The sequence below is a fragment of the Vombatus ursinus genome, unplaced genomic scaffold, assembly GCF_900497805.2.
Source record: "Vombatus ursinus unplaced genomic scaffold, bare-nosed wombat genome assembly UNPS02010461.1, whole genome shotgun sequence".
Taxonomy (NCBI): domain Eukaryota; kingdom Metazoa; phylum Chordata; class Mammalia; order Diprotodontia; family Vombatidae; genus Vombatus; species Vombatus ursinus.
The window spans coordinates 5722820-5740943 of record NW_020950239.1 but is presented as its reverse complement, the minus strand read 5'-3'; the positions used below and the strand labels follow the sequence as shown (position 1 = coordinate 5740943).

Genomic DNA, 18124 nt, shown 5'->3' with positions numbered 1-18124 from the left:
TAATGAGGATAATCATAGCACCTACATCCCAGGTTTGTCAAATGAGATAATATATGAAAAATGCTTGGCTAATCTTAAAGCACTCTATACATTATTTTTATATTGTGCCTAGCACTAGCCACAGAGCTTTGCACATAGTAAGTGCTTAATAAACTTTTGTTTAAACAAATTGCCGAATTTCCCACCAGATAGTGAATTCCTTAAGGGTAGAGCTCATGTCCATACAATTTCTGTGTTGCATCACAGGACCCGGAACAGTGCTGACTGTGTAACACATGCTCCACAAATTCCTTTGGTCGATTAATTTATAATGGTCACCTGACATCCTTACTACAATCATCAGCTACAAAAGATCTCAATCTTCCATTAAAGAAAATGATAGAGCACTGAGTTTGAAATTAGGATATTTAGAAGAGGTTCAAGAGCTGCCTTTTTTATTTACTAACTAACCTTGGGCAAAATTAGTGGACTGTTCTAAGTTTCTGGGTTCTCATCTGGAAGATGGGCCTTCATACCGCATAGGTTTATTTTCAGAAGTCAGTGAAATTATCTATATTAATGTAATTTAGGGAGGGGCAGTTAGATGGCACAGTGGATAGAGCACCAGGCCTGGAGTCAGGAAGACCTGAATTCAAATCCAGACCTCAGACACTTACTAGCTGTATAACCCTGGACAAGTCACTTAACCCTGTTTGTCTCAGTTTCCCCATCCGTAAAATGGGCCAGAGAAGGAAATAGCAAACCACAGTATCTTTGCCAAGAAAACCCCAAGTGGGGTCAAGAAGACTCAGACACAACTGTACAAAAACACTTTGAGGAACATAAAACACCTTCATGTAAATTATTGCTGTTTTCATGATTACTTTAGACTTTCTCAAAAATCTAACTGATCTAGAAACTTTTAAGAAGAAGACGAAAAATTATCTTCACGGAATGAAATATCAAGCAGGCTGGGAGACGGATTCTTGGGAGTGATTAAACAGACCAGCTACTTCATGAGATGTTAGTAAAATGCTTCAGGCTACTCTGTTCGAGGTGTTACTGGAATATGTGAGAAATTACATAGCTGTTATTTTGCAGAGATGGTGGGTACAATGCTAAATCAAAACACATTTAGTAAAAACAGCCTTTACACTAGCAGATTGTGTTCTGCAAGACTCCAATACAGTGCATTTATAAATATCAGCCCAATTCTCTAACTCCTGGATTGATGCCAATATTTATGCCAATAATCACGGAATATTGAAGCTAAAGGGATATTAGAGGTAACTGTGTCCAACCCCCCAGTTTCAGGTGGAGAAACTTTGACCAACTGAGGTAAAATATCTAACCTACAGTCACCCAGGGAGGAAGCAGACACTCTGCGATGTGGTTCCCACGCATATTTCCATTATGCCATACGTTTCCTTTTCAGAGGTTTTTACAGCAGACAACTTGTCTCCCTTTGCACCTATGGAGGACTAATGGAACTAGGGATTCCTAAGATCTGTATCTTTGTAGCATATCTCAAACCCGTCACGACAGGGAAGTGGCTACCAAACAGCCTAATCCAAATGCTTGCCTTTAAAAATAGTCCCTAGGTTTTGCACGATTTCACACGGATAATGGGTATCATACTGCTTGCCTTCTCAATGGGTGGGGGAGGGAGAGAATTTGGAACACAAAAATTATTTTTTTAAATGAATGTTTTTTTTAAAAAAAGAAAACAACAGCATAATGTTTAAAAGATTAAAAAATAAAAATAGTCCTTGTGGTATCTTCAGCGTTGCAAGTGCGAGTTTCATATCCATATGCCCTACCAACGATTCGCCGGCTGGCTTGGGAGCTGTTCAGTATCCTTCAGGCTGGTACTTGAGGGCATTTCAGGTAATGCTTGCTTTCTCATTTTCTCATGACATCATCGAGGCTAGCACAAGCAAGTTGAGAGCCCGCTCCGGGCAGCTTATCTGAGCGGCCATTTATTTGGATTTGGGAGCAGAGCCCCTCCAAGAGCATTGTCTAAGAGATAATGAAAAACCTGCTTTATGAGATTAGGGGATACGAGTGCGTGTCTTTTTTAGGCAGGAGAACCAAAAGCCAGCCTTATGATATCGCTGGGAATCAAAAGGCTTATGCTGTTGAACATAAACAGTTTTGTCAAGCTTCCCGCTTGCAGAGTATCCTACCCCTGGATGCATTACCAGGCCAGGTGAAGTCTATCCTCCCTGGAAAATTCGGCCATTTGGGCCACCGCCTTATGGTGAGGGCATATTGTCTTCAAATCAAGGTACGCAATGTTACGTATCTAAATGATCCCGGAATCCTTGAGCAATACTGAAAAAAAAAATCGCACTGATTTTTTTAGGTGGATGGTGATGGAGGGGATCATCTGAGTGATTCAAAAGGAGTATAGAAATATATAACTTTTTAAAAAATAAATCGTTCCTTTAAATTACATAATGTGGCTATGTTGCCTAGTACAGATACTCGGGAGACCTGCTTTAATGAATAAATGCATTACATTGCTGTCATGAATGAATGCATTCAGTACCAGAAGATGAAGTGCATCTTGAGGTACTAAAAGAGCTTGGCAGATGTGATTGATGAGCCCCTGCAAGTGATCTCTGGAAGATTATGGAGCAAGGGAGGAATAGTGCAGAGCTGGAAGAGGACAAATGTGACCCCATCCCCAAAGGAAAAAAAAAAAAAAAAGCAAGAGAATTGGCAGGCCATGGTCTGGTGTGCTTGAATCTTATTCTTAGTGAAATGATAGTTAAACAGACTGTTTCAATTGTTATTCATTTGCGTTCAACTCTTCATGACCCTATTTTGGGGTTTTCTTGGCAACGATACTGGAGTGGTTTGTCATTTCCTAGCCCAAGTCATTTGACGGGTGAGGAAAGTGAGGCAAACAAGGTTAAATGACTTGCCCAGGGTCATGTAGCTAGCTAGTATGCAAGGCCAGATTTGAACTCATGAAGATGAATCTTCCTGACTCCAGGCCCAGCACTCTGTTCACTGAACCACTGTGTTCCTTCAAAAGTCATTTGGTAAACATTTAAAAAAGGAATCAGGCATCACAGATTGCTCCTCCAAGAGATGGCCATGTCAGACAAACTATGTAAGCAACTTGAGGGCAAGGACTATTGTGTATCCCCAGGCCTGTCTTTGTATCTCCAACACTTAGCATAGTGCCTGGTGATTACTAAATGCTTTATCATCTGTTTATGTGCCTGTCTGTCTCTTCTTTCTTTTCCTTCCTTCTTCTCTTCCTTTCTTTTGTTCTCCCTCCTTTCCCTTGTTCTTCTTTCCTTCCCTTTGTCCTTCCTTCCTTCCTTTCATCCCTCCCTCTCTGTTTATCTATCTACCTATCTCATCTCCTTTTTTGACAGGTCACTAGACAGATAAATCAGGAAAATACTGTAGTTGGAATTGACTTAGATTTTGGCAAAACATCTGACAAAGTTATTCTTGCCATTCTAGTGGAAAAGATGGAGAGATGAGGGTTAGACAACACCACCGTTAGGTGAATTTGGAATTGTTTGAATGTCTGTACCCAAAGAGCACATGTAAAGCCCTTACTCTGTGCAAATCTATATCATTATTCATTCCACATAAACCTTCTTCAGGGGAATGTCCCAGGAACCAGTGCTTGGTCCAGTGCTGCCTGAAATTTTTTTTAAATCAGTGATTGAGTAAAGGTACAGATGGTATGCTCATCACATCTGCAAATAACACAAAACTGGGAAGGATAATTAACAAGCTAAGTCAGTGCTCTCCAAACCTTTTTTGTTTGTTTTGTTTTTTGGTGAGGCAATTGGGGCTAAGTGACTTGCCCAGGGTCACACAGCCAGTAAGTGCTGTGCCTGAGACTGGATATGAACTCAGGTCCTCTTGACTCCAGGGCCATTGTTCTATCCACTGTGCCACCTAGCTGCCCCTCTCCAAACCTTTTTGACCATTCATCTAATTACAAGGAATTTTTGAGCATGTAGCCCCAATATGTATATTAACTTTTAAAATAAATTAAATACTTACCCTACTATACTAATGATACCTACACAAAATAGTTTAGAAGAATGAGGTAAAGATATTTTGAAAATAATATATTACATACTAAAGGTACAAAGTACCTTTTTGCTCATACTAATTTATTAAAAATGCTGCATCAGTACAAACAATCTGATTATGTCTCACTATTTTTTTTAAAAATGTAGTTTAAAATTTCGTGGCACAAATTTGAAGGTCAGGTTACAAGTTCAGTTTATTTTGATACTTTATTTTAATGGTCATCATAGTAGAAAAAGATATCTTGCAAAGACAGATCAATCCAAATGGAATAAACACATTATTGGGCATGGATACTAAATCATGATTCTTCTTTTTCAATCTCTCCACTCATACAAAGTTGTTGGTTGAAATTCTGCTGTTTAATTTCCATCATTTTGATGCTAATCAGTTCTTCTAAGTCTACCGGAAGGTGTTTTAATAAACATGTCCAGTTTATGGAAACTTATTTGGGAGATTTTAAAAGTTTAGAAGATTCTATTTTCAAATTTGGCGGGAAAGGGTTTAAGAGTGCAAGTAGCAGAGTTTTTGTAGGGAACACATTTACATTATGTTCAGCAACCCAGAGAGGACAGGGCAAGTATTCAAGAGGAGAAAGTGACCACCTTGAAGGCTACGGAGAGGTCAAGAAGAATGAGGCCTGAGAAAAGGCTATTGAATTTGACAATTAAGAGATCATTAGTGACTTTAGGGAAAGGAGTATCAGTTGAAGGAGTAGTCAAGGGTAAGTAAATTGAGAAACTGAGTGCCTAAAAGGATGGTGGTTCCCTCAGCAAAAAGAGGGAATTTCCAAAGAGGAATGAGTTTAAGGGGAAAGATAATGGCATGACATTTGCAAAGTAGATCACAATCCATTCATGTCTGCTCATCCTGTGTGGATGGGCATCATTAGTCCCATTGAAGACACAATAAAGGGAGTGGACTCCTCCTCACCTACCACTCCCCTGGAGTGCAGAGTCTGCCTAGCAGTTTTCCTTTACAATATTGTTACTGCATACCTTGTTCTCCTAGTTCTTCTCACTTCACTTTGCATCAGTTCAGACAAATCTTCCCAGACTTCTCTGACACCATGCTTTTCATGGTTTCTTAAAGAAACATAGCATCCATTACATTCACTTATCATAACTTCTTCAACCTTTCCCTAGCTGATGACCACTCCCTTTCTTTCCAGTACTTTGTTGATAATAACTAATATTTATACAGCTCTTTAGGATTTGCAGAGTACTTTACAAATATTATCTCATTTTATCCTCATAATAATCCTAGGAAGTATTTGCAAATGAGGAAACTAAGTCATACAGAGGTTAAATAATTTGCCCAGGATCACACAGTTAGTATCTGAGATGGGATTTGAACTTAGTTCTCCCCAACTCCAAGTTCAGTATTCTATACACCACACCATCTACTTGCTCACAATCAACAATAACAAATGACCACAAGAACTACTATAAATATTTTTGTTCATCAGTGCCTTTTTCCTTTCTCAGATCTCTTAGGAATATAGCCTTGCAGTCATATTGCTAGCTGAAAGGGTATGTACAGTTTAGTGACTTCTTGAGCATAGTTCCAAACAGCTTTCCAGAATAGCTGAACTGATTCATAGCTCTACCAGCAATGAGTGCATCATTGTACCTGTCTTCCCATAACCCCACCAACAACTGTCACTTTCTTCATTTATCAGCTTTGCCACTTGAATAGGTACATCTGAGTTGTTTTAATGTAAATTTCTCTAATTATTGATGATTAGGAACATTTTTTCTTATGGCAGTTGATAGCCTGACTTGTTGTTTTCTTTTTATGTACCTGTTAATACTCTTTCACTATTTATCTATTGGATAGTGACTGTCATCCTCATATATGTGAACCCATTCCTTATGTATCTTAGATATTAGGCCTATATTATAGAGACTTGACACATAGATTCCCTTTGCCCCTGCCCAGTTATTTGTTTTCCTTCTATTCTCCATTGCATTGATTTTACAAGATTTTTCACTTTTATGTGTAACTTTCCTAATACTTTCCATTTTATCTTCTATGACCCTTTCTATCTCTTATTTGGTTATGAATGCTCACAAATCCAAAGCTGTATTATTTATTCCTTTTTTCTCTAATTTGTTTATGATGTGAGCTTTTAGATCTTTAAAATATTGCTGTTGTTTAAATCACTCTCATTCTGTCAAATTCACTGTGAATCAGTTCATACAATTTTTCCCGTGTTTCTCTGAAAACGCCCTCTTTGTGATTTCTTACAGCACAATAGCATTCCATCACATTCACATACCATAACTTGTTCAGCCATTCCCTGATTGATAGGTATTCCCTCAATTCTTTGGCTCCACAAAAAGCCGTTTTATACACACACTGACATCTTTTCTTCTTTCTTTTCTCACTTTGGAGTATAGATCTAGTAGTGGTATTGCTAGTTCAAAGAATATGCACAACTTTTGGGACATAGTTCCAAATTGTTTTCCATAATGGCTGGACCACTTCACAACTCAATCAACAGAGCATCAGTATACCTCTTTTTAGAGGCAGCCAGTGGTGTGGTAGATTGGGTGCTGGGCTTAGGGTCAGGAAGATCTGAGTTTAAGTATAGTCTCAGATACTTACTTGATGTGTGACCTTGAGTAAGGCATTTAATCTCTATCTCAGTTGACTCATCTGTAAAATGGGGATAATAAAGCACCTCCCTCACAGGGTTGTTGTAAGAATCACATGAGATAATATCTGCAAAGAAAGTGCATAGCTCAGTGCCTGGTTTATTTCCTCAGTTATCCCATTGTCCCTGTAACATTTCTTTTTTCTTTTATTGTCAGCTGTGGCAATCTGATAGGTGTGAGATGGTACCTTTGAACTGTTTTAATTTGGATTTCTCTAATTATTAGTGATTTAGAGCATTTTTTTTATATAGCTGTTGAGAGCTTTTAGTTTAGAAGATTCTATTTCCAAATTTAGGGGGGAGGTTTAAGAGTGCAGATAACAGTTTTTCCTCCGAATTTTTTCCTCTAGGAAGTTTTTTCTTCTAGGTCCTATCCTTTGACCATTTATCAGTTGGAAATAACACTTATTCTTACAAATTTAAATCATATCTTAGAAATGAGACCTTTGTCAAAGATTGCAAAGATTCTACCCTCCCCCATTTTCTGCTTTTCTTTTAATTTTAGCTGCTTTGGTTTTGTTTGTACAAGACCTTTTTTATTTTGTGTAATAAAAATTGTCCATTTTACATCCTGTGAACCTATCTTGTTTGATCATAAATTCTTCCCCTATTCATAGATATGACAGATATTTTCTTCCATTCTCCTCTAATTTGTTTATGATGTCACCTTTTATGTCTGAATCATGTACCCATTTGGAACTTGTCTTAGTACATGGTGAGAGATATCAGTCTATACCTAGTTTCTCTCAGACTACTTTCCAATTGCCTGAACAATTTTTGAAGAATAGTAAGTTCTTGCCCCAGTAACTGACATCAAATACTAGGTTATTGTACTAATTCACTTCTATATTTTATGTACCTAATGTGCTCTATTCATCAACCTCTCTGTTTCTTAACTAGTACCAAATTGTTTTGATAAATCCACCTTTTTGTATAGTTTGAGATCTGTTACTGCGAGGCTGCCTTCCTTCACTTTTTTCCTCCATCATTTCCTTTAATAATGTTGAACTTTTGTTCCACCAGATGAATTTCCTTATTGTTTTTTCTAGCTCTATAAAGTAGGCCTTTGGTAGTTTGGTTGATATGGTGGTGAATAGGTAAATTAATTTAGATAGTAATGTCATCTTTATTATTTTGGCTTGGCCTACCCATGGACAATTAATGTTTCTCTGATTATGTTTGTCTTTATTTATGTGAAAAACATTTTGTTATTATATTCATCTAGTTCCTGGGTATGTTTTGGCAGGTAATCTCCCAGGTATTTTACATATTCTGTAGTTATTTTGAATGAAATTTCTCTTTGTATCTCTTCTTGCTGGATTTTGCTGTAGTATACAGAATACTGAGGATTCACGTGAGTTTATTTTACATCTTGCAATTGCACTGAAGTTGTTAATTGTTTCAATTAGTGCTTTAGTTGATTCTCTTGAGTTCTCTAAGTAAACCATCATATCATCTGCAAAATATAATAATTTTGTTTCTTCTTAGCATATGCTTATTCCTTCAATTTCTTTTTTCTTGTTTTATTCATATTGCTAGCATTTTTTGTACAATATTGAATAGTAACAGTGATAATGGGCACCCTTGATCTACTTCTGATCTTATTGAAAAGATCTCTCTAGCTTATCCCTATCACAGATAATATTGACTCTTGGTTTTAGGCAAACATTATTTATCATTTTAAGAACAGCTCCATTAATTACTGAGCTATCTAATGTTTACAGGAAAGGTATTATATCTTGTCAAAAGCTTTTTCTGAATATATTAGTATAATCATATGATTTTTGTTGTTTTTTGAATTAATATGGTAATTTGTGTTTACAGTCTTCCTAATATTAAACCCTGCATCACTGGTATAAATCCAGCCTAATCACAATATATGATCTTTGTCATAATATTTCATAAAATTATTGTTTCTATGATTTGTTCTTGAAACTCTTAAAGGCTCATTTTTTTTCTTTTGTAGAATTATGCTCAGTTTTTCCAAGTAAATTATTCTCAGCTGTGTTGTGAGCCTAGAGCTTTTTGCCTTTTAGAGCATCATATTCTAATCTTTCTTCTTCATTATAGTAGTGGTTGCTAAATAACAATAGTTGATATTTATACAGCACTTACTATGTGCCAGTCACTGTGCTAAGTACTCTCCAATTATTATCTTATTTAACCCTCACAACAACCCTGAGAGGTAGGTACTATTATTATCCCCTTTCAACCATCAAGGGAACTGAGGCAAATGGAGGTTAAGTGACTTGCCCAGCATCACACAGCTAGTAAGTGTCTGAAGCCAAATTTGAACTCAGGTCTTTCTGACTTTAAGCCCAGCGCTCCAGCCACTGCCTTATGTGAGAGCCTGTGACTTTTCAGTCTTAAATCCTTTCTGGCTCCTGGCAGTATTTTTTCTTTGCTGTGGGAGCTCTGGATTTTGACTAAAATATTCCTGAGTGTTTTCATTTTTGAGTTTTTCAGGAAGTAATCACTGAATGCTTTCATTTTTTGCATTGCCCTCCAGTTCTAAGAGATCTGGACAGTTTTCTTTATGATTTATCAATGTATGACATTGAGGCTTTCCTTTTGGTCCTGACATTCAGTCAGTTCAGTAATTTGCATTATATCTCCTCCATCTTTTCTGCAGATCTGTTGTCTTTACTACAAGAGAGCTCACTTTTTCTTCTAATTTTTTTTTTTTAGCCTTTTGAGTTTGTTTTAATATTTCTTGATGCCTCATGGAGTCATTATCTTCTATTTGGTCAATTCTAATTTGGGGGGAGTTCTTTTCTTGGGTAAGGTTTGTCCTGTTCCAAGTTGTTAATTCTTTTTATATCTTTCTTCTATACTGCTTATTTCTTTTCCAACTTTTTTGTCCACCACCTTCATTTGGTTTTTTAAATCATTTTTATCACTTGACTGAATCTCAACTCTGGACATTCTCACTCACTTTCCTCCATGTCTGGAATTCCTTTCCTCCTTATCTCCATCTTCTGGGTTCCCTGGCTTCCTTCAAGTCCCAGCTACAATCCCACCTTCTACTTTCTGTCATTTCTGATCCCTCTTAATTCTATTGTCTTTCCTCTGTTGATTATTTCCAGTGTATCCTTGTGGTAGCTTGCCTGCATGTTGTGTCCCTAATTAGACTGTGAGCTTCTTCAGGACAGAGTCTATCTTTTGCCTCCCTTGGTAATCCCAGTGCCTAGAATATAGTAGGGGTTTAATAAATGCCTGTTGACTCAATTTGACTTGAGATGTCTTTTTTTCTTTAATTGCAGAGACAAAAACTCAGTCTCCCTCAGTTTCCTCAATGATAAAATTGTGATAATAATAATACCTACCTTGCAGGATTGTCATGAGGATCAAATGATATTTGTAAAGTGTTTAGCACAGTGCCTAGTACATAGTAGGTATTATATAAATTCTAGCTATCATCATTATTCAGAACATCACTTTCACATACAATCCTCTTTTCCTACATCCTACTATGTAAATACAAATGCCCATTTTATTTGGTGCTACTTAAGTTCTGAATACATCTAAGTCCAACCGCCAAAAAATCAATGGCTTTTGGTTGGAGTTTTGAATGTGGAACACTAAATGAAGAATTGATATTTATTTTCCGTATTATATTTCCTACAGTAGCAAACTACTGGCAAATCCGGCTTTGGTAAACATGGGGAATTAAGTTGCAAGCATGCTTCCCACAATTTATTCTGAGAAAGAGCCCACAAGCTTCACCAGACTGCCCCAGAGGGCCACCAGAAAATAAAGGGTAAGATCCCCTTATCTGTTTTATATGATTTTTCAACTGTCTCCCTTTCCTCCTTTTTATGATGCCTATAGGGCCCACTGAGGTCTTTGGAGCTGTTTTCTCTTGAGCCAAAAGGCACCAGACTATTATGTTGTGCTCATTCCTGTGATGTTTCCTCATCTGCCTCACTTGGGTTGTTTCTAATCTAGTCTATCCCTCTTCTCTGTTATTCCTAAACCTCTTTTGCCTTCTGTGTCCTTTCCACACCCAATGATTCCTCAATGTCTGATTGTGACTTAGAGCTGGGATTCTCAATTGTTTTGGTCTCAAGACTACTTTATGCTCTCAAAAATTATTGAAGACCCCCGCCTTCACAAACTTGTGTTTATATGGTTTTTATTTATTGCACTTTGCTATATTAAAATTAAGATGTCTTAGTATTATTATGAAAATAATTTGGAACTCATCGATCCTCCAAAAGTGTCTCAGGGACCCTCGGGAATCTCAGATCACACTTTGGGAACTGTTAATTTACAACAAAACAGAAGCTTGGCGGAGGAAGTCAGAAAACCAACTTGCAGCAATGTGTGAACAACGAAGCCAAGTAGGGAGAGGGTGGTGGTTCTATATACCTCTCATATGGAGTCAAGTTCATTAGTTCTGAGCCGGTTATTTTCATCATCACTTACGGTCAGATGGTTTATTTTTGTTTGTTTTATTTTTAAAGTGTTTTTATTGTATTTATTTCTGTTTTATTTTTTGTTTACTTTGGTTTATTTTTAAAAGTAAACCCTTCATAAGTCCTAGACCCCAGCAAATTGCATCTTCTTTTTTTTTATAATAACAGAGACCATGACAAGAAAGACATGGGACACCTCTAAATGCATAAAGTTATTTATTTAAGTATACATTTAATTTTGAAAAATATAAATGCTAAAATATCTCATCTTCTTCATCTCTTGATTCCATAAAAGTCACAAATAGAAAGCTTCATAAAACTGTAAAATACTATAATGTTATAGGAATTTCGTGTTTTATATTGGAAAAAATTATCATTAGTATATTGAAATGTTTTCTGCTCTGTTTTTTTTTTTCAATTTGTTCCAGCACGTTGATCTACTTCATTTAAAATAAAAAGAAGCATCATTTCTCCAAAGCTAATAAAGACTTTTAAGAGAATAAAAATAAGAGTATCTGAAAGTGCGTATCGATTCCAAAGTCATGTGTATGGAGATGCATTAGCCAAGAAAATGGCTAGAAAGGTGAAAAAAAGTGGCAAGGATTCATTTACCCTTTTCACATTGTAGGTCTGGGACAAAGTTATTTCTGGCTCTTAAAGGTTGACTGGATGACGTTAGCCCTGAGTTTGCATCTCTTTGCAATATTTGCCAAGGAAGGAAGTATCAGAAGCTTGCATTTTGATGTGCTCCCACAGAGCACAAAGTAATGAGCTGAGAAATAAACCATATCCCAAATTTCTGGTCCAAGCATATTTGGACTGGTTAGCATATATTGCATAAGTTGTTTTTTTTTCCCCTAATGTCAAGGCTGAAACAAAGCACAATGAATTTCTAGATCTGAAAAATCCCAAGGTTCTCCTGATAGTCAAATGCCATAGAAGATACCACTGGGTGGTTTCCAATCACCTGGAGCCACCAGGTTTTCCATTCTTTCTGTCATGAGCTAATGCCAAAAATATCTGGTAATGCAAGAAAAATCCCAGGCTCCAGCAACAAAGGAATTGATTGAGTGGTGTGAAGAGAAATCCAGAAATCTTTGTCCCATCCCCAAACAATGCCAACCTCTGTATAAGAGAGCAAATATTTCTCTTTTTAAACATAGAATTCAGCAGTCAATACATTTCAAGTACTTAAACATGGTTCAAACTCCCTGGAAGACTAGGTTTTTCTGGATATTGATCACAAGCTAACTGCCAATAAAATACTTATTCTCTAAGTGTTGGTGTGTTGCATGGACATATGCATGTATATATGTATGTTGTACACACATGTATAAACATGTATACTCTTAGAACTGTATCTAATAGCCAATGCATTGAAGTCAGAATGTTGGATTTCCCTCCTCTTCCTTCAACCCCAATACATTTTTTTTTCATTTCTTTCTTCACAAATAGAATGGTATGTATGTTTGTCCATCCTCCTCTTCCCCCAATTGCTTAAAATGAGAAGAGAGTAGGGCAAGACAAGCAGAATACCAGGATTTAGAGTATACTTTAGGATGAATCTGATTTTCAAGCAATGAGTTTTGCTAAGAAATGGGTACAAAGCCAGATGTGTCAGGTGTGACTGCCTTTCTCCCTACAATACAATGATGCATCTATCACAAAAGGCCTTGGCTTACCTACATTTATCTGGCATCTCACTAATAAACACTTTTAATCCATTCACTGTCTGGTATTTGCTTCTAGCAACTTGAATCATCTAGTGCTCACTTATTTACTTCCAATGGTTCTAGACATTGTGAGAATAATTGGGTTTCATCACGTAAGCTCACTAAGGCTGTGTCAAACCAATAACATGACAGCCGAGCAATTTGCTACATTTACTGAAACAAATTATTCAGTGAAAACACAAAGCAGTCCGGTAGCTCTGCATGTGTAGACATAGCCTCTTTCATATATAGTGACCCCTTCTTTAAAAATAACGACTTTAAAATTTGTTTTAAGGGGTATCAAGATGATGAAAAGGTTGGATCTTAAATCTTTTCCCTAGGAAATGAAAATGGAGTATTCTCTTTTTATATCATCTACGTCAGCTTTCTTCTTATTAAAAATCAGTTTTAGTATCTAATTATAGGCATATAGTACAAACAGTCTTTGCCATTAAAGATGCAGAAGTGACATGTAAATCTATTTCAATGGCTGGAATTTCATGTATGCCAATGGTGTCTTTCCAACATTTTGGAATTCTCTGAAAGAACTAAAGATGGCTTCCAGTCTAGAAGACTAGAATGTAGATTCCGGGAGAGCAGGGAACAAACATTCTTTAAACCTTGTACTTCTCCCAGTACCTAACTTAGCAGTATGGTCACAACAGGGTACTTTGTTCAATTGAATTGATGGTCAAAGAAGGTCACATTCTTACAATCCAGGTTGCTTAAAAAGCAAGGATCGTTAATATATCAAAAGTTTCTTATGGGTGATTTATTTCAAACATTTAACTGAATGGTTCCTTCAATGAGATTGGGGAGAAAGCATTTTCAGATGCTGGGGGGAAGGAGAGGAACCTAGATAAATAAATTTAATTAGTGGTTGTAAAAGTAGTGATCATTTTAAATGTGCAGCCAAAATTCAACATGTGAGGTCTCAGCACCATAAAAAGGTACTATCTCCATTAATTTTTAAAAATAAAATCCTTAGAGGCCATAACTAAACCCATATTTGACATTGGATTTCACTGTTAAAGCTATTTGGTACTAGAAAGAAAGGTAGCAATATTTCAGGGTGAGAGCTGTTCTGAATGTGGTCTTTTCACAACCTGTGTTTTTCAAAAAATATTCCCATGGGACAGACTTCCTAGACAGGTTTATGATACTGGAATGAGACCCGCAATGCCACAGGTTATCACAGAACTAAAGCCAGTGGTTTCCTTCTGGTCCAGTCCTCCCCTCCCTGTTTATTACAGTGTGTATGCATCACAAATGTGGTTATATGACTCTTAGATTGTAGACATTTAAAAATGTTATGTCTAATGCACATTCACAATATATAATGCAACCTATTAAAATGATATGCTTAAAATGCCATGCTAAATTTGGTGACTAAATGCCCAATTTCCATTATGCTGTGTTAATTTAGAAACATATATACAAAACCCAACCTTAAAAAGATTCCAATCACAAATGATATTCGTCTTACTCCTTGAAAAAAACCCAAAACAGTGTATATGTACAGTGTATGGTAGCTACACCTATATACTTGCAGATCAGCTCACGTGGGCGTGGTAACCAGTATATTCCTGTAGACTTTTCATGTGCCTTATGAAATATCCCATCAGTAATGGTGACAGGTAACTGGGAAATAAAGTACATCTGTCCACATTGGCCAGAGAGAGGCCACTCACTCCAACTCTTGAATAGTTTTGTCAATTATGAGTCAGACTCACGTTTCATGGAAACTGATACATGAGGCTCAGTAACTCACTCATTCACTTGCCAACATTCTTTCTCTTTCTATCTTTGCATGCAGGTTTGGCCACATGCAGAGTACATCCATGAACATACATAAAAACACAAGGGTTTTCATGTGAAAGAATTCTAAAAAAAATACTGCGTAGGATATCAACATGAGAATACAATCACATTTGTGAACTATTACCAGTCAGTACATTATCAATTGCCATTACATTTACTATATTCTAAAACCACAAAGTAGTTAACTGCCCCCACCTTCCGTCTCCTTCATAGAACTTAAAAAAAGAAAAGAAGAAGAAAGAGATGAAAATAAAAATTAATGTTTTAGAAACAGGGTGCTTATTATCAAATCCAGCCCCATGACTTGTCCTGGAGATTGTGTGCGTGTGTGTGTTTATGTGTACAAAAATCACATTATTTACAATACATTTTTTTTTTACAGAAAGCCTGGCAGCTACAGATAAGAGGTAGAACTACTCAAAACTATGTTTCCTGCTGCAGGAAAAAATTCATTTTCTTTACAGTAATTTTTTAAAAAAAAGTTTAAAAAAATTGACAAACAAAATAAGTTGCAGGTTAGGCCCCCATAATTTAAACAACAAAATCTAGGAAGAAAAATATTCTTCAAAAGACTCAACAGATAAGCCCATTAGAGGGTTTAAAAAAAAAAGGTTGCATAGGAAATGGGACTTCCAAAACGTGCTACAATAATGGCCAGAGTATCTCTGTGCAGGGAGTGAAATTAGTACCTTTAGCTCGCCTTCTTTTCAGACTACTAGGGAAGAGTTCGACAGCATGGGCTAGTTAGGGTAGCAGCATTTTTTTCGATGTGGGAATCTATGTCAGCAAAGACACAACTCATTTGAAGGTCAGTGAGACTTGGTTCAACTAGTCAGAAGAACAAGCAAGCAAACATAACTCCCTATTAAAATTGTCAGTCATCTTGATGCTCAGTAAAAGTTGTTACAAAATCCTTTTTTTTAAAAAATAATACATTTGCAGCCCCTGCAAAAAGGAAAAGAATGGTGGTGGTGGTGGTGGTATGGGGGTGTGTGTGTGTGTGTGTGTGTGTGTGTGTGTGTGTGTGTGTGTGTGTATGTGTGAATTAGGTGGGTGGGGAAAAACTACCAAAAAATATAGGAGAGAGAACAGGAAAATTCTTCCATAAAAATTCATCATCTAAAGGTGCACTCTTGTCTCAATTTCCCCTACACAGGATAGAAGCAGAGGGCACTGGGATATTTGGCTAGTGACAAAAAAACAAAAACAAACTGAAGAAAACATCATCTTCCACACCAAGAAAACAATTCAGTGTTAAGAGACAAACAGGTTACAACGTAGTTTCTGTTCCCTTACTCCTCCAGAAATAACCATCATCTTCAGGTTCAAGTTCTATTAGAATTTGAGGCACAACTTTGACTGGAGTTCGAGGAGGGCTAAATGGAAAAAAAGCCAACAACAACAGACAAGAACTGTAAGTGACCCATCACCTTCTCTACACATGCATTGATCATTCAAGAGAAGACAGCATCCGCCACCTCCAATTTCAGATCTTTTCCACTTCTGAATCCCTTTGGAGTAATTATGACTTTCTTGGGGATGAAGCTTGACTAGGCAGTGAACTCAGGGAGAATCCTGAAAAGTGAGGCATTCTCACTGCCACAGAGACTAAAGGGAAACACCCAGAAGAAAAGTAGCTGGCACTGGTATCCCTCAGCAAAGATTTCTACCTTTTGAACTATCTAGAAAGGTGGGAAATGTCCTGAGCTTTGTCAAGTCAAATCAACAGACGTTTATTAAAAACTTACCATGTGCCAGGCACTGTGCTAAGCATTGGGAATGCAGAGTGATTTCAAAGAGTTTACACTCTAATGGGGGAAGATTACATATAAGAATAATCTGAGAGATTGTAGGGGGAGGTTAAGCCAATGGAATGGAGTCATCCACCAGCGAGTGTGGAAGTTGCTATCAGGAAACTCCAACCCATAGCTTGTTTTTGTGCATGTTCTTTAAATCAATGAATGACAACCCTGATATCACAAAACTGAATACTGACGCAGGACTCTGAGGTCATGGAACTGGGAGATCCAATTACTTCTAAGAAGCATGTTCAGAATCACTATTCTCACCAGGAGAAGCTGGACACACACTGGTTCTTGGACAACTTTTTATCTGAAGAATTAGAACAAGAAGTTCTGCCCAGTAACCTGTGCTCTTACTACACTTCTGGGGGCAGACATCCCATGGCACTGCCAAAGAGGGGGGCCTGGAGAAACCAAAACATTGTACTGCTTTTTACCTTGGCATCCCAAGCGACTCAAGGAAAGGAATTTTATCAGCATGATGTGTGGCGTTCAAGGAATGTTGGTGATTTTTCTCCTGGAAAGATGAAACAAAAATCACAAGTAACAGGTCTTTGGAGGAAAGCATGTTATTTTATTGAAAATGAAAATGTTAACTGTAGAATAAATCTGAAATCTACCTAAAAGCCCCTGAAAGTTGAGAACAATTCATTTTAATCTCTCACTGATGCCTTCTTCACAAAAGGAAAGATGATTAAGATGAATTTGTGAAATTAAAACTCCCATTTAGTTGTCTTAACATAATCTAAATGATAGGATTTGAAAACACAACCATTTACCTTATTACCCAAAAGGGGAGAACTTTGGTAAGGGTTTTGGAGCGTGGGGATCAGATCAGTTGTGAGGCCAAATGGCAGGAGAAGAAATGTAATGAACAAGGAAGAAATACCCCATGTTTATTTCCTAGCCATTCTTTTGCAGTAATCTTTTATCCTCCCTCTATCTTAACATGCTGATTTTTGGAGTGGTAAAAATGTTGAGAGATAATCATTGATCTTTATCAGATAATAAATGAAATTTGGACAGATAATAAATTCATCAACAACCAGGATCTAATTTTTGTTTGGTCTCAGCAACTCAAAAAAGTGACAGACTTACCAAATGAGACAAGACTGCTAAAAATGCAATCCTTTCTGATTCAGGTTGGGACTTTCAATTAAGTAAGAGTATTCCATCAACCAAAACTCACACAGATTATGCTTAGGAAAATTTAGCCTCTGAATGAGATCTTATAAGGTATAGTATCTTTTGGACTTGATGCTACATTATTGAGCATTAACTTTAATCTTACTGAACTGGAAAAGCATTAGTGTCACACACTTAATATAAATTACTATCCTGTTTTCCCTATAAAATATGGGAAGTTATTCGAGGACATCTATTGACCTTAAGGAATAAATTTTCTACTGTAGAAAAAGTTTAAGTAAAGAGAAAAGCAGCAAGGGGGGAAGAATTTGATAAAAGAAAGGAAAATATGTTCAGATGGGTATCAGGGCATATGCTGAGATTTCCTCTCTTTCAAAACAATCTATTGCTTCACAATTATACATATTGCGTAACACACTATGAAATTCTAAACCCTAGCCACCAAACCTTGACATCAATGGGAGGGAATGCCCCAGGTTGGAAGTGATGAACAATTATGGCCAAGCATTGATTCTCCCA

General features: G+C 36.9%; 1 protein-coding gene across 2 annotated transcripts in view; it reads right to left on the bottom strand.

Annotated features, from left to right (window-relative positions):
* Positions 1-15673: 15673 nt before the first annotated feature.
* The window catches only part of SLC4A4 (solute carrier family 4 member 4), a 392678-nt gene continuing 390227 nt past the window's right edge, over positions 15674-18124 (bottom strand). For both annotated transcript variants that reach the window (XM_027854521.1, XM_027854522.1), the window contains exons 25-26: positions 16897-16976; positions 15674-16033 (exon numbers count right to left, since the gene is read on the bottom strand). In XM_027854521.1, coding sequence (XP_027710322.1) covers positions 16933-16976 — 44 coding nt within the window. In that variant the 3' untranslated portion in view covers positions 15674-16033; positions 16897-16932. The remainder of the gene's footprint in view (positions 16034-16896; positions 16977-18124) is intronic.